A 16,738-nucleotide genomic window follows, 5' to 3' on the forward strand; every position below is an offset into this window, starting at 1 on the left:
TAGCTTTTCCTCGTCAATTTTATAATTTTTTCCTTCATTTGAATTCAGAAAGAAGAAGAAAAGAAAGCCAGGAAAAGAAATAAGAAGAAAAAGAAAGGCAGAAGAAAGAGGAAGAATAAGACAAAGAGGAAGAAGAAGCCGACAGACTGAAATCTAAAATTTAAAATGTTTGATTTGTCCGATGAAGAACGAGAATGAAGAACGAGAGAAAGGCATGAGAGGAATGAGTCCAAAATGAGATGAACGAGCGAGAATCTACGACACGTGTGTGACATTGAGTGTTTTGTGGACTAAATAGACATTTCACACGTGGCCGATGTCATCAGAAGGTCAAAATTCGAGTGTTTTTGAAAGCTAGACCAAATTTTGAGTAGACCTCGAAATTTGACCCATATGTACAAATAATGAGAGAAGAGAGAAACGAGGGTGAGAATTCAAATGAAGGAAAAAAAACTAAAATATTGACGAGGAAGAAACTATAGAAAAAAGTGAGAGGAAGAATTCAAAAGAATAGAAAAAAAATGAAGGAGAGTAACGTGAATTGGGAAACGAGATGAAGGAGCGAGAGGAGCGAGAGAAAAGAGCGAGAAATCTGAGTTGCGTCTGGTCTTGCACATGTATTGAGGTTAAAATGGTACTTTCACGTGCAACTAACGTAAGCAAAAGACCCATTTTCGAGTATTTTTTAAAGTGATGCCAAGTTTTGATTGGACACCTAAAGAGTGGCCAACCATACAAGGAACCCATTTTTAACCTTTCTTCACTAAATACTTATTCATTTTCCATCACCAATGTTAATGTAAGTTAATAAATTTAAAATAATTAAGATCCCATTTGATAATCATTTTATTTTTTATTTTTATTTTTATTTTTGTTTTTGAAAATTAAACATATGGACACTACTTCCACCTCCAAATTTCTTCATTTGTTATCTACTTTTCACCAATGGTTTAAAAAATCAAACCAAATTTTGAGAACTAAAAAAAGTAGCTTTCAAAAAGTTGTTTTTGTTTTTGGAATTTAACTAAGAATTTAATCATTGTACTTAAGAAGGTGCACAACATTGTAAGAAATGTAGATGGAATAGACTTAATTTTCCAAAAAAAAAAAAAAGTTACTAAATAGGGCATAAATGAATTATAATTAATTAAGTTTCACTATTTTTCATCACTTATAAAATTAAATTTAAATTTTTACTTCATAATTATTCTAAATTAATTAATAAACATTTACATCAATGTTTAAAGGTGAGTACTTAACAAAAAATTTGAGGTAAAGAAGATAAAATCTTGAAATCTAGAAACTAACTTCAAACAAAACTCAAATGTTAAGGGTAAAATTTCAACATTTTAAAATCTAGAGACTAAATTGAAACCAAATTCAAATCTATTCCATCTACATTGTAAGAAATCTAGATGGAATAGACTTAATTTTTCAAAAAAAAAAAAAAAAAAAAAAAGTTACTAAATAGGACATAAATGAATTATAATTAATTAAATTTCACTATTTTTCATCACTTATAAAATTAAATTTAAATTTTTACTTCATAATTATTCTAAATTAATTAATAAACATTGACATCAATGTTTAAAGGTGAGTACTTAACAAAAAATTTGAGGTAAAAAAGGTAAAATCTTGAAATCTAGAAACTAACTTCAAACAAAACTTAAATGTTAAAGGGTAAAATTCCAACATTTTAAAACTTAAGGGCTAAATTGAAACCAAATTCAAAATTCAATGACTAAATGTGTAACATTTTGAAATCTAAGATATTTTTCCCTACTACTTTTCAATTGTTTTGCTGATCCAATTATAAAGCTTTACTAATCAATTATTATCTTTATTTTAAAAAGTTTTAAAATCTTGGTTTTAAGAAATATATAATTTTTACCATACATTCAAGCTTAGAGTCTATTTTCATAAAAGTAATTTCAGATTAGAACTAACTCATCTACGTATCAAAAAAAGAAAAAAAAGAAAAAAAAAATATATTTCCTTGTAAAAAAAAAAGTTCCATGAGATGAAATGACCAAGTTTGCTTTATAACAGCCACCAATCAAAAAGCAATGATCAGGGTATTCTTTTTGTTTGTTTCTTTTTTACTCCTATGCTTCTAACAAGAGATTAAATTTAGCTTATCTACAGTAAACATTTTACTTAAAGATCTCTCATAATGGATCTGCATCATCTTCATCATCATCAGCTTCATTACCTTCCATGGTAGCCTTTTGATTCACTGTAAAGCTCCAGCTATCTCCTTCTTCTATTTCCCATTGATTCTTCAGCTCTTTGATGGCATTGGATGCTGCAGTAGCAATTGCTGGGTTACTATCTTCAGCCAGTCTCTGCAAAACCAACAAACAAGCATCAAACCCCAACAAAAATCCTGTGAGCGAGAGCGAGATCCCGAGAGAAAATCTACCTGCAATGCTCCCATGCCTGCATTTCCAAGAGTCCACATGGATGGGGCTGCTGCCAGAGCATTGGCCAGTGCTTGTCTTGATTACCAAAATCACAAAGTAAATTATTACTCCATTGAAGCAATGATAGGAAAAAGAGCATATCAACTGTTCTAAGTTGTCAAAATTCTTTTTAACATTGATGAAAATCAATAACTTGGGAGGATAAAGAAAATAGCCAGCGACAATAACAAACTCATGAATTCAGTCCTGAGTTTTTCTCTCTTTTCGGTAATCGGAAGTCATCTAGCTTTGAGAGGCACCAGAGGTTTTAAGTTCAATTCTGAATCTGGAGGCTTAAACTTAATGTTCCAGAATCTCCAAACATACTCTCAAATTCTAAGCAACCCATGTGACACTGCTTTTGCCATCAATTGTGTTACTGCAATTATATTTGGCTATATTTGTTTTTTCAGGCAAAATGTTTTACTTTGCGTCAAACATTTTGTCTCTTGATAAGCAGTTTTTATCTAGAAAATATCTTTCCTTATTTGGTGCAGATTTTCAGTGCTGCTTTCCTTTCTGCTTGTCACAGACGGTTCTTTCAGGGTAAGTGATAGTATAGTGTTTTTCAACGGCAAAAATCCTTGCAAAGGTGATTGTTTTTTTTCATGTGCTGTTTTTAATCTTCATGAGTCCTCATGAGTTTGTAATAGCTTTGTGATTCCAGTGATAAGAGCTTGTAGGAGACTTAAGTTGTATTATCTCTCTCATTTCTGTTGAAGATAAGTCGAGAAGAGCCTATACGGGAGCCTAAGTAAGATGAGTTTCATTAGTAAAGTTTTTTTCAACAGGGCTTACTGCCCCACAAATGTAGATGACTTTGCACCGAACTGAATTACCAATTCTTGAATTTCGTTATTTTTGTTATTTTCTGTCCTGCTCATCTTGTTATTCATTACACTATAACATTGTGTCTGACGTGTGGAAAGTAGTTTGATATTGATCACCTAATATTTCACATTGCATTGTCAAAATTCAAAATTTGTTCATCAGTTCAGTAATTGGAATGTCAAAGTTCGTTCATCAGGAATCAAAATCAGCATACCTAGTATTTTCATCAGGAGAACTCGAACATTCTGCAAGCAGTGATACACTGCTTTTGCCATCCATTGCATCAAGATCCATAAGAGTTCTAATCAACAGCTCGAGCTACACAAGATAGACACAAAGTATGAGCAAATGGAACCATTATCCGCATTGTCCAAAAAACTGATATGGTAATTCAGACCTCTTCTGGATCAGTATAATCAATTCCATCAGCTTCAGAGAGGGCAGAGGCCATACTCCAATAGATTTCCTATACATTCAGCAGATGGTATTGTGATTAAGGGTGCAAACTACAGTATGAAACATAAGTACCGATGACTATAGATAAAGATACCTGAATAGCAGAAATGCGATCAGTTGATAGTTCGCCAGTTAAGAAATCTAAACTCTTGCCATTTTTTTCTAGTTTTATACGGCCCATCATGTCATTGCCCATTGGAAAAGCAGATTCATTTGACAGAGGACTGCATATAAATGTAAAAAGTTTGGTTAGATATCAAATATGTTCCTTCCTATTGGGAAATGGAGAGAGACAAGGAGGCAAATGACAGAGATTTCCAATAAAAGAATAACTCACAATTTGTACATCTTTCTCACCATCATATCATGAATATTTTTGACAAACTGCAACAAAATCGTACCAAAGAAAAAGTCACATCTTTGGTCTTTCTTGGAATTAAAACTTGGGAAAACATACCACATCAAATGACTAGAAGTTTTGGGAAACTAATGAAAATCATCACCCCCCCCCCCCCACACACACACACCCCCAAAGAATCAAATCCTGTTAGTACATATGATTTACCTCCAAAGCCATCAGGGCATCTTCCATTGCCCGCTGTTTAGCACGGAAATCAGCCAAGCGCAAATCAGCCTGAAAATCATGAAGACAGCAGTGACAGCTATTGCATGAAACTTCACTAATTCAACCAGTTAAGAAACAAAACACAGCCAAAAAAGAATAAAGGAAAAATGATCTGTTTGCTCTGCATGCCAACACTATCGGCACGCAAAGCCACATCTGATGAAATATGTAATCTAGTAGTCTGGCCATTCATGAGAGGATCTTCTTCTGTACTCCACCAGATGGCAGTACTGTTCAAACCCACCAAATAATTCCAGCAGAGGGTAAACCCCAGCTGACTTAACATCCTCCCTAAACCTACAGGCCACCAATAATGTCCAAACTTCAAAACCTCACCAAAGTAACTCTTGCTGCATTCTCCGTTTCGTAACCATTATCGTTTTTGGTTTTTGGTTTTTGAAAATTAGCCTATTTCCTCTCAAAGAGTAAAGATCTATGCCCAATTTTGTTCTCGCTGCTCATGTGTGGAGAAAATGATACGTTCAAGGAAGGACATTTGACAATTACCTACTCACCTTGAATCATCACTCTCAAAATAAAATATTGCCCCAATTATCACTCTGAAAAAAAAAATAAAATATTTACCAAGAAAGGGAAACTTCTGCCTGATTCTAGTCGTTTCTCAAAGAGTGAAGACCCACGCCTATGGCATAGGATCATTGCAAGCATGGTCTCATGCTCATGAGTGGTCTTTGAAATGGGGAATTCAAAAGCACTTCCAAAAACTCGTGGATAGCTCTCTGATGGTTTTCCTTGTTTCTCTTCATTTTTCTGGTGTGAGATCACCGAGATGGGAGGGATACCTACTTTTGGTAAGATAAGTGGTTGGGTGATAAACTCCTTTGCTTCTTGTTCCCTTGTTCATACCATCTTTCCTCCATAAGAAATCCCTTGGTGACCTCTGTTCTTTCTTGCTCCGAGAATTATCTTTAACTCGATCTTGAGTTTTGATGTCCATTGACTGATAGAAAATGACGAACACTGTTAGCCTTTTGTTCTTGTTTGAGGGTTCTTCTTTTAATCTTGGAAAGGGGATTTTTGTCTTTGGGGTTCTAGCACTTCAAAAGCTTTTTCTCGTAAATACATTTCGGGTGTTTGGTGGACCCCTTCCTTTCAATCATCCGGTCTTTTCTTTGTTTTGGAAGGTTAAATTCTCAAAGAGTAAAGTTTACTTGACAAGTCCATCACGAAAGAATTAACACTTTAGACTGTGTTTCAAGGATTTTGTTTGGTTTGATGGATCTGCAAGGTTGCATACTTTATAGGCGTGCTATGGAGTACTTTAACCACCATTTAGGGAGTTGTGTCTTTACCAGGTCAATTTGGATCGCTTCTTTGATGAATTCAGTTTTCAAGTTGCCCGGCCAAGAGATGTTTGCTTGATGGTCAAGGCATTCCTCTTTCACCCGACTTTCTCTGAGAGGAACGATCTTTTGGCTTGCAAGGATTTGTGCAATATTGTGGAAGATTTGGTTAGAAAGGAATGATAGAAAAAACTAAGGGATGGAGTGATTTAAAGATGATATGTGGACTCTTTGTTAGGTTCCATGTCTCTCTTTGGGTCTCGATCATTTGAAATTATACTTTAGGTCTCATTTTAGTTTTAGTTTAGCTTCTTTCATCTGGAGTTGGCCTTTTTTTAGATAAAAAAAAATTGAACAAGAAACAAATTTTTCAATGAAAAGAAACTATTGTTCAGGGGCTACAAGCTCCAAAAAGAAGCAAAACAAAGAATGTGAAATAGAAAAAATAATAGAGAGTATGCCTTGTAAAAACAAATAAAAACAAAAAGAAAGAACATGCATAGGAAAATATGAAAGCAAAAGGGGCAATGCAAAGTAGCCAAGAGAGAACAAGGCTTCAAAAATTAGTTGAGAATGGAACACCGCTTCAAACTCCAAAAGACAAAAAAATTCCTCCAACAAACAAACTTCATAAATGTTGTGAAAGGAACTGCAAAGGCAAAACTAAGAGGGGATGAGATCAGAATCTCCGAGGCAGTAGGACAGTCACGGTAATCAATTGGAAAGAAGGAACTTCCAACAAAGGGCCAAAAACTAGCAACTCAAAGGACAGAAACTTTGAATGCGAATGATGCTTGAAACTGGTGCCAAAATAAACTGACTTGATGCTAATTGAGGAATAAAAAACCACCAACACCATCAATGCATAATCTTCTATACTAGCCATAGGAATGAGAATGATGAAGTTGACAACCTGCTCCTTAGATAGAACATAGAAAACCTTCTTGGAACTTGGAAGATTTCAAAAAAGAAGTGGCTGAAGAAAAGAGATCAAGTGAATCTTCAAAAACACTTTATCCTTTATAGAAGAGCCATCAAAAGATGGTTGGACGCTTGAGAAAATAAGGTCAGCCTTAAATGATTCATTAAGATGGAAGTTCCCTTGTTCTAAAAGGATTATTCCTCGTCCTAAAAGGATTAGATTTCTTCTTTGGGAAATTTCTCTCTCTTGCCTAAACACGGTGGACAAGCTTTACAAAAGATGTCCTTGGCTGTTGGCTCTACATTACTCCATCACGGCATTGCCTTTGCAAGAACAGTGCAGAATCAGAAGATCGTATTTTTTTCATTGTCCTTTTGTTGCCAAGATTTGGACTGTCCTATTTTCTGCTTATGGTTGGTATGCTATCTCCCCTTTGGGCTCTCCTGATTGGATCAACATATTGCTCATGAATCACCCTTCCAAAACTACAAAGTCTCAAATATGGTCAAGCATGATAAGGGCTGTATTATGGAAGATTTGGGATGAGAAATAACATAATTTTTCAAGACAAAGAAAGAGCCTCTGGATATATTCTTGATTTAACTGTTTTCCATGCTATTTTTGGTGTAAAAATTTACAGCCCACACAAGTACATAGTTTAAATCGCATCAAGAAATCTCTTCAGATTTTCATCATAAATTCATGCATCAAGAGTGACTAAAGTCACAAATATTGGAATACAATAAGGTACCTCTAAGGCTCCATCACTCCAATGCTCATCTGCAGCAGTTTTAAGCCGGGACTGAGCCTTTTCTCTCAAAGTCTGAGAGAATAGAATTCATGCTTCAATACTGTATCCATATAAGATTTAAAATTGTCAATTTATACATACTGTAGCAATATGTCGGAGTCGCTCAGCTTTTTTCTTCACATTACGGTCAATTGTCTCTGTATCCTCTCTAGCTCGAGCTAACCATTAAAATGTCAAGAAAATGAAACCATTAGGCAAATGAACTCAACTAAATGGAAACTTCATATTTTAGCAGCATGAAGAACGACAATATCCCAGCAACAGGAATAACATTTGATAGAAGTGCAGAGTTAAAGAAATGCTATAAAATTACTAGCGATGAAAACAACATTCTAAATATGAAAATAAGATGCAGGAAATAAACAGAAAAAAGGAAGCTCATATTTCACTCGAATGTTACTATTGGATGGCATAAAAATGGAAAAATATATTAACAAAATCAATAAAGAAGAGGAGACCAAAATAAAACCACTTTCCAATTTGGATAGACCAGATGGAAGCATCCATGTTGAGGGAAAACATAGACTGAAAAAAAGAGCAGGCAAGCCAAACCCACAGTTCGTAGGGTCAAAAAGCTAGTTAAGATGAGTAGTATGAAGAGAAACAGATGCAATAGTTTAGGACATGCATGAAAATAATTTATAATCCTCCAGGTTTTTTGAGTATCAAGAACTAGATATGCAGGTGATCTAGGGAAACATTGCATGTAAATAAAGGGATACCATCAAGCTTAAGAAACTTAGATCCAAGGATAGCAACATCTTGACGTGCACGTGCATCCAGTCTCATTATGCCACTGATAACAGTAGGAAAATATTTGAATAAGAGCACAACGGATAAAAAATCCTACATTTACATGCATCATAATCAACAGACACATCCACTTTCAAGTCATACAGCATAAGAGTGTGCGAACAGCTAACCAAGAAAACTGGATAGAACCTAATAATGACATAACAACACAAATTTTCATGACCATGTTCACAAAATTCAACTTCTTCATTTAACCATGATAACCACGATATATTTCTTTTCCACTATATCAATCCAAATGTCTCAATGGTTACATTAAATTCGATCATATGCATCTAAAGCACAAGTAAGACTGAAAACTAACTATTGATTCCAATAATCTTCATCAAAGTAATTAGACAAATATCATTACGGCCACCAAAGAAAATGATTCTAAATCATGGATATTACCGAGAAAGCAATACGATGTCATTGCGAGCCCTTTCATTTACAAATTTTGCATCATTATATGCAAATCGACAAGCTTCAACTATTCCAGGGTTGGACTTAATAGTTCTTCTACAAACAGTTGGCTGATCATCTTCATCATCCCCAGATTGGGCACTGACGTGGGAAATAAATAATCTTATTATGTAAGCTCAAATAATATTAAAAATAATAGTTTGTGTTCATTGACAACTATGACTGATTATGTGATTGCACCGATGATTGAAAGAATTTAAAATCAGACAAGACTTCAAAATGATTGCAAACAGGTCAGCAACACATCGATTGAATGTGTAATATCAACTCTGAAACTAAATAGTTACATATTTCAGATCATAGAAATGAAGTATTTATACATATAATTGATAAGAGTAGGGAAAGCAAAAGACTTATTCTAAATAAAACTACAATGATATGACCTAACTTGAACAAGATCTATTCTATAGGTTGTACAACTGTGTCCTTGATTTCTAAAATAAAACTACAATGATATAGTTTTCCTCAATAAAACAGGAAAACTGCCTTCCTTAAGAATAGGATGGGGGGAAAGCCCATATTTCTTTTGTCCTTGATATTCTTGCACAGGTGAGTGTATGTATGCGTGCTTATAAGTGAACTTGGATATTTTCTTCAGTATATTCATTATAGAAAAGTAAATCAAATAGAATATCTATAGTTTGTACATGGGAAGCCCGCCCAACAACATAACACTCCATTTAAGAAGGTGATTACTCTTGAGTTCTTATATGTAATTTAGTATAACTTTCTTTAAAACAACTGAATGCTTTTCTCTTACATAGGGAAATAAATTCGTACAATCATCTCAACCAATTATATAGGCATAGTATAGCATAGAGACAATTTTAGTTCAATAAACTTCTAGCATCAAACATGCCAGAAAATTCACTAATGATTGATTGTTGGCATCATCTTACCATCTTAAACCTGCAGAACTATCATAAGGCCTAGCACATTCTTCAGTTTCTGAATGATGAGTCCCAGTTGAGAAACATAACACGGCAGGTCTGCGTGACAGGGTACAGCTCCAAGGTTTTCCATAAGAGTTCCGCCGCCCATGATTAGAGACTTTGACTTTTGCTGTCAAGAGACATTCATGGAGCTCCCCAATGTCAACTCTACAACTTGATGGATTTAATTTTCCACGTTCTGACTTGGATAAAGAAGAAAAAACTCCATAAGAATTAGATACAGTTGCCTTACTGGTCACAACTGGGTTGCTTGAAACCTTGATTGCAGCTAATGCCATGGGGATCAAGGAGTAAAAGGGATGAACCTAGCAAGGAACGTGCTCTTAGGATAACTCTCAGCCAAATTGAAAAAAAAAAAAAAAAAAAAAGAAAGAAAGAAAGAAAAGAAAAAAAGATATGGTAGGAAATCAAGCTAAATTATGCAGCAGTAAATTAGAGAATTAATTCATGATTATTTCCTTGTATATTGTAATTTATTCTTTCCGTATAGGATTAGAATGATAGCTTGATTTTAGCAAATTGATTGAAAATTCTCTTGTTTATATTGAGTCTTTCACAATTACTCAAGCAATAAGAAAATATCTTCTCCTATACCTAGCTTCAGATACTTCATAGATTCTATATTATCTACATAAACTAAGCAAATGAAACTACAATGTACTTTATATTAAGCAAAAACAATAAAATCAAATATATATCCTTCATAATGAATGGTTGAGTATACATGAATTGTTGGCATTTATGGCAGTTTTGATGCATTTGATTGGATGACAATCAGAAGAGCAAGAATTCAACCATTTTCACACTGTTGAACAACAATATTGTTATTCACAACAAACCACAAAATAGACAATCATAAATTCACAATTGATGTACCGAGCATGTGGCATATCCTTTTTTTTTTTTTTTTGGATCAAACCTCTAACCTCGAAGTTGATAGTACAAACATTATGCCAGTTGAGCTATGCTCATTTTGGACATATTCCATTCTAAAAGAATATTTCTAGTATTCCATTAGGTCTCTGCATCACAATAAAAGCATCTAATATACGCTTAAAGTGAACAATGGTTCTACCATTGTGAAAATTGTTCAAATTAACCACTAAACTGCAATTAGAATTAACAAATTTCAAAGCTATAGGTTTCTCTTGGGTATTCTGTTTAAAAAGGAAAGTTAAATAAAAGAGCAATCCCAAAGCAAATGATCAAGGTCCTCCTCCCATTTCCTGTAAAGAACACACACATTGAGGCTTCAACACCAAGCTAAGGAATCTCCAAAAAAAGTCCCGAGTGTCCACCCTCCCATGTAAAACTTGCAAGACAAAAAATTCACTCTCTTAGGCATTTTGCATTCCAAAAAGATGAAAACGTATAGGCTCCCTAAGAAGGTGAAAGGGGTGCAAAGGATCTGGGAAACAAAATGCTATTGGGGAAGCCAACAGAAGGCTTTGAAACCCAAAAGCCTAGAATCCCTTCTCCAATGACAAGTAGCTTGGTCAGAAATTGTAGAAAGGAGACTTGTAACCTCACCTGCCCCTTGATCAATAATGGGATGACAAAAATCTAGGGAAAGAAGGGGAAAATTATTGGAAGTATATTAGTAAATTCTTTAAGACATTAATTAACTTTTGCTCGTCACTATAAATAAAAAGCACGAAAGGATTGGGGGAGTAGCTCAGTTTCCAAGTAATGTGGAAAGTCAAGATTCTCGAAGTCCCTGCAACTAGACAACCAAGATATTTTTCTTCTTACCAGTACTCCATCTTTGAAAAACTTCAATATAGTATATCCTCTCATTCACCAATAGAACCACCAATTCATACCATAGTAGATAACGAATCAGAAGCTAGATAGCTTACACTTGTATGGCCAATTTGGAGAGGTGTAAAGAAGCCATGAGAATTGAGGTACACTACAGGAAAGAGCAAATTTTATAGCAAGAGTCGATAATCCATACTAGTGTATGGAATGAAAGCAAATTCGAGGAAGAGATTTTCCAAGAGAAGAGTTTTCATGCTCAATTTGACAAATATTGATCACCAATGAAAGAACCCATGTAAATCTGTCAATCAGGACTTTTTGGAAAAGATGACATTTGTGCCTCATTTTTGGCTTTGCAAAAGCAGAAGAAGAAAAGGTTCAAAGGTGTTTCCATGGCAGGTCAGAAGGTGCTGGTTGGTTGGCAAAGGCAAGTGTTCATCTTTTGTTCTTTTATTAGATTAACTATCAACAAGCTCTTTAAATCATGTTCTTTCTGTGATAATTTTTAATGGGTTGGGCTTCATTAGTTTCTCTTTTAGGATTTTAGGAATGTCTAGTACTCTCCTAAAAGGAAGTTATTTGTTTTCTCGGTAATGATTTTCCACAATTTCAGTGGAAATATGTTTCCATTTCAATATTTTCTCGACTATTCAAACTTAAGACAAGACCTAATTTTAGAGATGGGGCTGATAGTCTCCAGGTTTCGCATTTGGAAAAGTAGCACTTGCTTTGCTGAGGCACTTCCAAGAATTTGCTCCTTCGCTCTTCCAAAGAAATTCTTCATATTTCTGCCAAAAATGTGATCTAAACCATTATTAAATCAAATAGTAGCTCTTTATGAACTGAACCCAACTGTTCAAGGAAAGTTCATCACTAAATCAAAGAATCTTCAATTCAGAATGCTTCTTCCCCACTTGAGAAATTTGTTCTTTCAAGTAACAAACCATAATTGGATGGAATTTAAGTTGAAATGTCAGGAACAAAGATTAATAATCCAAACCATCGCTGTTTTTATACCATGCTTAATTCAAATGAGAAAATAATCAAAATCAAGCCACAAGCACCACACAGAAATGGAGTTAACATTGAGAAACACAACAGATATGAAGATCAAGGTAGAGTGATGAGTGATAACACAAGAGTTCAAAGCTTAAAACACGATGAGAGAAAAACCCATGAAGGAAAAGTGGAGCTGAGAGCTTCTAGACGAGCACACTCCGAAACTAACCTGTCCGAAGGACCAAACCAGAGCAGAGACAGGAGAAAGGGGAAATGAAAAAAGGTACAAATTTTGTAGTGAGAGAGAAAGGGGAAACAAGTGCGGGGGAAGAAATTGGAACCACAAACAAAATCTATGGCGCCGTGACAGCCAACACAATCAGACAAAGAATGGGAATGAAAATGAATGGATGAAATGAGGGCCTACGGCCACTGCCATTGGAAATTCACATTCAATGGATTTGTTGTCACTCGTCCATTCGTTATGATGACTACTACCCTTTCTCATTTTCACTACTTATGGATAAATCTACGATATACTCTTCGATCCTCATTGTGACTTTCTTTTTTCTTTTTAAATATTTTTTGGTCTATGGTGACGCAAAAAACTTGCACACGTTCGTTGTCGTTGCGTACTTCTCGTAGAATTGTTTGTTAGCTCGCTTCCCTAGGCTAGTCTCACCTTTCAAGTTAACCTACGTGAGAGTTCCTTACACCAGTGTCTTGTCAAGCCTACCACACTCCAATGTTTAAATTAGTACAAAGGGTGTATAGTTCAACAAAACATACAAAAGTAAGAATAAGACTTTTATTGGGAGATTACTTAGTGTTGTATAATATAATATTAAATTTGTCTTCATCCATCTGTTTAAGCTTTTAGGTTTATCAATGATTTAAGATGGTAACTTTTTCCTTTTGAAACGCATGTTTTACATACTAACTCCCAGTTTCCCCTGGGCTTGGGCCCACTTGTGGCCTTTGGGTTTTGCCTAGAGCAACTCTAAACATTGGCCTTCGGTGAGCCAATTGACGTTGAGGGTTGGGTTGTTGCCTTTTTTAGGGAGGGAGGGAATGCATAGCGAAGTCGTAATCTTTGCTCTTTTGATTGTTTATGCTTCCCAAGTGATCACAGGCGACTATGTCAGTCCTGCCACTTTAGAGCGTCTGTTTGTGTATGAATGTGTAGGTCATCGGATGGTTGCCCATCTAATAGTCATTGTTGCTCGTTATTTTATATAAATGAAAACATTTGGTCATAAGAGTATACTTATTTTTCTCGCACATGACTTATCAGAACCCAATTGTCGAGCTGTGGTAAGTTGCCAATTTCTTTCATTTTTAGTCACCTGGTAAGTAGTGCGATGGATATGAGTCCTACCAATACTCCACTTGTGGAGATTGGGGACAAGGTCGACTCATTATCTCGACTCATCCCATCTGATCTGGAGAATATGGGGGCGTTCTACCAGATTCTGCCCTACATAATTCTCTATCTTCCTAAATCGAGGGAGACTATAATGAAGCCCTCTCACAATAAGGTCAGGATGTTCCTACAAATGTTTAAGGCTAGCATTCACATCCCACTACCTCATGTTTTAAGTACATCTTGAGCCTTCTCAGGGTTGTTGCAGCCTAACTTGGTCCCAATGGATGGGGGTGGCTAATGCATGCATTGTGATGTGGGCGCACCACGAGGATGAGACACAATTTCCTGTTAAACAGTTTATTGTCATTCATGGGCCAAAGCGGGTTCCAAAGCTTAAGGAGTACTCTACATGTCGCCTCGATTTGGGAGGCATTTATTCATAGAGAAGTCTTCCTCGAATAAGTCTTGGATGGATAACTGGTTCTATGTTGTATTTTTTGGATGGATAACTGATTCTATGTTGTATTCATAGAGAAGCCACATCAAAACCCACTTAGTTTGTGGGAAAATCCAACAGTTGTATTTTTCCACTAACTAATTTTTTATTAAAATAAATTTTATAATAAAAAAATTTTGACAAAAATTATGAAATACTATTTTCATATTTTAGAAGTTATTTAATTAGAACAATTTTAATTAAATAAATAAACAAATTTAACATCACATATTAAAATGTCTTTGACACCTAGCTTTTGATTAATCACATTAATCAATTTTCAAATACTTTCATGCTAATATTTTATTTAAAACATACTCTCCAAAAATAATTAATTATATAAAAGTAAATTAGATTTCATATAAAATACAATTTTTCCTAAAGACCGAATTTGAACATTTCAAATTCTCACTTCACCTTCAATTTTATCTATAGTGAGCTAGGAATGAGACCCGATGGACCTACAAATCATTGGCTCTAACGATCCGAGACTAACCGGTCAAAACTTTAACTTAGTTAATCAACATTCGTTAACTAACAGGACTGTCCATTATAGCCTATAGTTGTACTCCCCTCACTATAGATATATTATGTGTCCATTTGATATAACCGTCATTGATAAGTTGATCCTTCACAGGTTGTTCGTAACCTCAACTAGGTCAATTACTGTTTTACCCCTAAGTTACATCTTTTCTCCTTAAGTACCACCATTCCTCTAATGAATAATTGATTTAGGATCTTAATCACTAAATCCATTCCCTTTTAGGCCAACGAGAGGACGGGGCCCATTATTCAAGACTCGGGATCGATCCTTAAGGGAACAACCTTTCTATTATCCCTAAAATGGGTAGGAGTGAATTCCATCTTGCAAATTCTATGTCCTAGCTATTTACCCAGTCTTATCCCTGAAATGGGAGGCATATTAAGCAACGTTGTTGAGCCTATCCTCACCTATGCAAATCAAGGGACAATCCCAAATAAACAGGAGTTCATAGACATCTCAAGATTCAAATCAAGTTATCTAGGTCATCAAGAAGTGAAATTAATCAATGTTAACAGTAAACGATGTTAATACGTAACAATGATTATTTCATGATCATTCTTACACAATCTCATCATGTAGAACACCCCCGCTCACATGTCTCTACATGAACAAATTGATCAAATCGTTTATGACACTGTACAACATTTGTAACAATCATAAAGTAGGTCGTATTCAATAATATCTCCAGAAATATGTACCCAGCCTAATCCAAGTATTATAGACTATTTAGGCTATTTTACTCGAACTTGATCTAGTTTATATCTCCACATAAAGTTCAAGTATTCATTACAATAGCCAAGGGTTCGTAGTTTATTAGATTTAGAGTTATCAATTCATTTTCATTCAACAACATTTATCTGAATAGACTTCATATATGTTTACTGTTTACAAACTGTTTTAGGACATACAACCCAACAAACGTCACTTGGGCTAAAACTTTTAGTGGGTTACAACAAAGTTGAGTATTGTCAAAGAAATCTAAATACAATAAACTAGGGCATCCCATACCCACAATTTCTCCCACTTGCGCTATTTATTCTACATGTAGTCCTAAACTCTTCAGATGACCCTAAAAAATCTTAGTCGGGAGGGCCTTTGTAAATGGGTCATCAATATTCTGCTTAGATGCTATTTGTCTCACAATAACGTCTCCTCTTAGCACGGTCTCTATGATGAGATGATATTTGTGCTCAATATGTTTTTCGCGCTTATGTCTTCTAGGTTCTTTGGAGTTCGTTACTACCCCACTGTTACCACAATACAAAGTGATATGCATATCTGGAACAACTTCCAGATCAGCTAGAAACTTCCTAAGCCATACTGCTTCCTTGGCTGCTTCACATGCAGCAACATATTCTACTTCCATTGTGGAGTCTGCAATGCAGCTCTGCTTAATACTTCTCCACACTATTGCTCCTCCATTTAGAGTGAACACCAATCCTAAAGTAGATCTCCTAGAGTCTATATCGATCTGAAAATCGGAGTCAGTATATCCTATAAGGATCAAATCCCTATTTCCATATACGAGCACGTAGATTCTTGTTCTCCTAAGATACTTGAGAATATTCTTAACGATAGTCCAATGTGCATAACCAGGATTGGATTGATACCTACTAACAATCCATATTGCAAAGCATATGTCTAAACGAGTACATAACATTGCATACATCAGACTTCTGACTGTTGGTGCATAGGGAACCCGTCTCATATACTCAACTTCTTGAGGTATCTTAGGACATTATTTCTTTGACAAATGTATTCCATTCCTAAAAGGTAAAATACCTCTTTGGAATACTGCATCTTAAACCTAGACAACACCTTGTCTATATAAGATGTTTGAGACATAGTTAGCATTCTGTTCTCTCGGTTTCAAATTATTTGAATCCTAAGAACATATTGTGCCTCTCCCAAGTCTTTCATCTGAAATTAGGTT

The 16,738-nt window shown here is 35.1% G+C and overlaps 1 protein-coding gene across 5 annotated transcripts; it reads right to left on the minus strand.

Moving 5' to 3' along the window:
* Positions 1 to 2,001: 2,001 nt before the first annotated feature.
* On the minus strand, positions 2,002 to 12,777 carry LOC120087082 (senescence-associated protein AAF, chlorolplastic). 5 transcript variants are annotated; one of them, XM_039043974.1, is made up of 15 exons: positions 12,629 to 12,762; positions 12,069 to 12,188; positions 9,872 to 9,944; positions 9,586 to 9,748; positions 8,615 to 8,767; positions 8,134 to 8,207; positions 7,493 to 7,569; positions 7,352 to 7,423; positions 4,315 to 4,383; positions 4,087 to 4,133; positions 3,844 to 3,973; positions 3,691 to 3,759; positions 3,508 to 3,611; positions 2,423 to 2,498; positions 2,003 to 2,345 (listed from the first exon to the last, which is right to left on the minus strand). In XM_039043974.1, the coding sequence occupies exons 3-15, from the start codon at positions 9,915 to 9,917 to the stop codon at positions 2,169 to 2,171; spliced, it is 1,257 nt and encodes a 418-aa protein (XP_038899902.1). In that variant the 5' UTR covers positions 9,918 to 9,944; positions 12,069 to 12,188; positions 12,629 to 12,762; the 3' UTR covers positions 2,003 to 2,168. The 5 variants fall into 5 exon arrangements, with proteins under 5 accessions (XP_038899909.1, XP_038899902.1, XP_038899893.1 ...); XM_039043965.1 differs by lacking the exon at positions 12,069 to 12,188 and having other exon boundaries at positions 12,629 to 12,774; XM_039043957.1 differs by lacking the exons at positions 12,069 to 12,188; positions 12,629 to 12,762 and adding an exon at positions 12,574 to 12,592 and having other exon boundaries at positions 9,586 to 9,786.
* Between the last annotated feature and the right edge of the window lie 3,961 nt (positions 12,778 to 16,738).

This window comes from Benincasa hispida, chromosome 1 (genome assembly GCF_009727055.1).
Source record: "Benincasa hispida cultivar B227 chromosome 1, ASM972705v1, whole genome shotgun sequence".
Classification (NCBI taxonomy): domain Eukaryota; kingdom Viridiplantae; phylum Streptophyta; class Magnoliopsida; order Cucurbitales; family Cucurbitaceae; genus Benincasa; species Benincasa hispida.

What these genes read in the sequence shown, in the direction of transcription:
- LOC120087082 (XM_039043950.1), bottom strand. Translation starts at nt 9,917, where the DNA reads ATGGCATTAGCTGCAATCAAGGTTTCAAGCAACCCAGTTGTGACCAGT. An exon ending in GACATCGTATTGCTTTCTCG is followed by an intron (nt 8,208 to 8,614) that starts GTAATATCCATG and finishes TACTGTTATCAG; the next exon opens with TGGCATAATGAGACTGGATG. An exon ending in GTGAGAAAGATGTACAAATT is followed by an intron (nt 3,974 to 4,086) that starts GTGAGTTATTCT and finishes ATTTATATGCAG; the next exon opens with TCCTCTGTCAAATGAATCTG.